The 2,370-nt window shown below is 38.6% G+C and overlaps 1 protein-coding gene across 1 annotated transcript in view; it reads left to right on the top strand.

Annotated features, from left to right (window-relative positions):
- MYOT (myotilin) overlaps positions 1 to 317 on the top strand; it is a 36,238-nt gene extending 35,921 nt beyond the window's left edge. The window contains 1 exon segment of the mRNA XM_032212334.1: positions 142 to 317. Within this exon segment, the coding sequence (XP_032068225.1) occupies positions 142 to 317 (176 nt within the window).
- Positions 318 to 2,370: the final 2,053 nt, after the last annotated feature.

The following is a 2,370-nucleotide window of genomic DNA, read 5'->3' on the forward strand; positions in this document are numbered from 1 at the left end:
GTGAGCCACTGCGCACCTAACACCATGGTAAAACTCATTCGAACTGTGTGTATTAACATACGATAATAATGCTGTAGCCTCTGGTAGTTCCTTCCCCTTTGCAAGTCAATTTGAACGGTCTCTCTTCATTTTGTTTTTCAGCACACACGTACAAACCACTTCCAAATCCAAAGCCGCTGAAGGTTCGACCAACTTTTAGCAAGTATTTGGCACTTAATGGGAAAGGTGTGAATGTGAAGCAGGCTTTTTTCCCTGATGAAGGAGAATATCAGCGTATGGCAGCACAGTCCGGACTTTTTGAGAGCGACGAACTTTAATAACAGAAAGAAAGAAAATATGTTTTGCCCCTGCAACAGACTAAGGAAACAGTGCACATAGATTCAATTTAATGGCAATAGCACTGCTTAGCAAACATGCTTAATATATTTTTATTTATGACTTAACTCCTGCTATTCCTGCTGCTTTGAATTTGATCAATTTCTACTAATGCGTGTGCTGTTGCAGAAGGAAATAGCAAATGTTTGTACTTTTGAGTTTAAAGGCCAAGAAACTGGGCCTAGTTCAAGCCAGAAAGTTTGAGTGCATCTAGTTTCAGTCACAAGGTTTTTATTTTTACTGCTTCATTAATATCACTTCCAATGTAAACATTTCTGCTGATTGATTAATAAATATAAATTTGGGTGTTTTTAATGAAAGTTTTATGTTCCGAGAAAATACTGAAGTTTTAAATAGAATATTTGCAATCGGTTTCATTTGGATTACAGATATAATGAATACTTAATGAAGATCCTTTAAAAAATGATTAAGTTTGGGTTACCCTAATATTTTTTTAATCCACATTGTCTTTGAATAATTATAAAATGAAGAAGGTTCCTCTTTTAAAAGTACTCCTTAATTCCATGATGCAAATTAGAATTTTATCATGATCCCAGAAGGTCTTAAAAATCTTAACAATTCTGTAGTAGCTTTATGGTCAAAATTGTGTGTGTGTTTTAAATTAAGATCTAATTTTTTATAGAGACAATTTCTTCTATTTATTGGGGGTTTCATGAATTGGGCTTCCTCAGAGTTTCTCTCTGCACAAAGTGCTTTCATTCTGCTCAGAAGACTAAAATAACCAATGATGCATCTTAAGGCGGCACAGCAAACAAAGGGCTCTTGGGGAAATTCTTTTAATAGGAATGCTAAAAATTCCACTTAAATGTTTAATTTGGGGGTCAAGAGGTTCTTACTGTAATTGGAGAGCTTTCAGCTAGAGCTCCTTTTATCTGTAGTGGATTCTTATGCCAAGTCATAACATTTACAAGAAATGTTAAAATCTCTGTTAATGAAGAGGGACAGCAAGGGTGAAATTGTTCCTTACATTTTGGTCCTGTAGAAACAAACTACAGTGAAAAGCACTGAACAAATTTAAAAAAACTAGATTGTGACAGTAATTCCAAAGAATAACGTGAAGAAACCTAAAAAGACATTAAGGAAGGGGGGGGACTTGTTATTGATCATGCATGTATATAATCTAATCTAGATGATTGGAATAAAGAACAGGAGCCACATTACAAAACGGCAAACTCTTGTAAAAATGTTGAGCTGAAAAATCAGGCAGCTAATATACATGACAGCCAAGAGTTCATATCCTCACCTGCCATCTCCTGATGCAGTCCACCTTATGGCAGGTAACCCTTAACTCAGGAAATAAAGCTACAACTGTTTTTCTAATGAAAAAAGATCCCCCCCCCTCCTTTCACAAGCTCAGCCCTTCAAGTGAGTGTTGATAACTAGATAAGTTTCAATTACATCAATTACAGAAAGATCGAAGTATTTTTAAATGCAAATGCTATGCTGCAGAAAAATGGAAAGAACGCTATATCTGCGGCAAGAAATATTGTTCAGCTATAAAACCCGCTGGCTGTATAGTACAGTTCTGTATTCTGGCGACCCACAGCTATTGGTATAATTATGATTTCTTACTCCATTAACCTAATTTGTATTTTGCGCAACGACGCGGAGAAAGCCTCAAACTAAACACAGCCACTAAAGCAGCGGCATGATCTCTGTTTAAAAAGCTAAACCGATAGAGATGGGCCGAGTGTCAGAAGAAAGACGACTCGAACCGAACTCCTACAAGATGTTTTGCAGAACGAGTTTCTATTTTTGCAGAACTCTCAAACTTCTTGGCCCGCTAAAAGTTCTTGGAGATGCAAAGATGCGTTTCCGCGTTGCGCGCAAGAAGCATCCGCGCCCCGCCCTTCGCCCAGATAGAGTGGCGGTGTGTTCGTTATTCCGAGGCGGAGGGAAGAGAGGAGCGGCGGCGTTGGCGGCGCAGCCCTTCTTGCCAGCCCGGCCATGGCTCTGAGCCAGGCAGGATCCACC

Source organism: Thamnophis elegans, chromosome 2 (assembly GCF_009769535.1).
Source record: "Thamnophis elegans isolate rThaEle1 chromosome 2, rThaEle1.pri, whole genome shotgun sequence".
Lineage (NCBI taxonomy): Eukaryota > Metazoa > Chordata > Lepidosauria > Squamata > Colubridae > Thamnophis > Thamnophis elegans.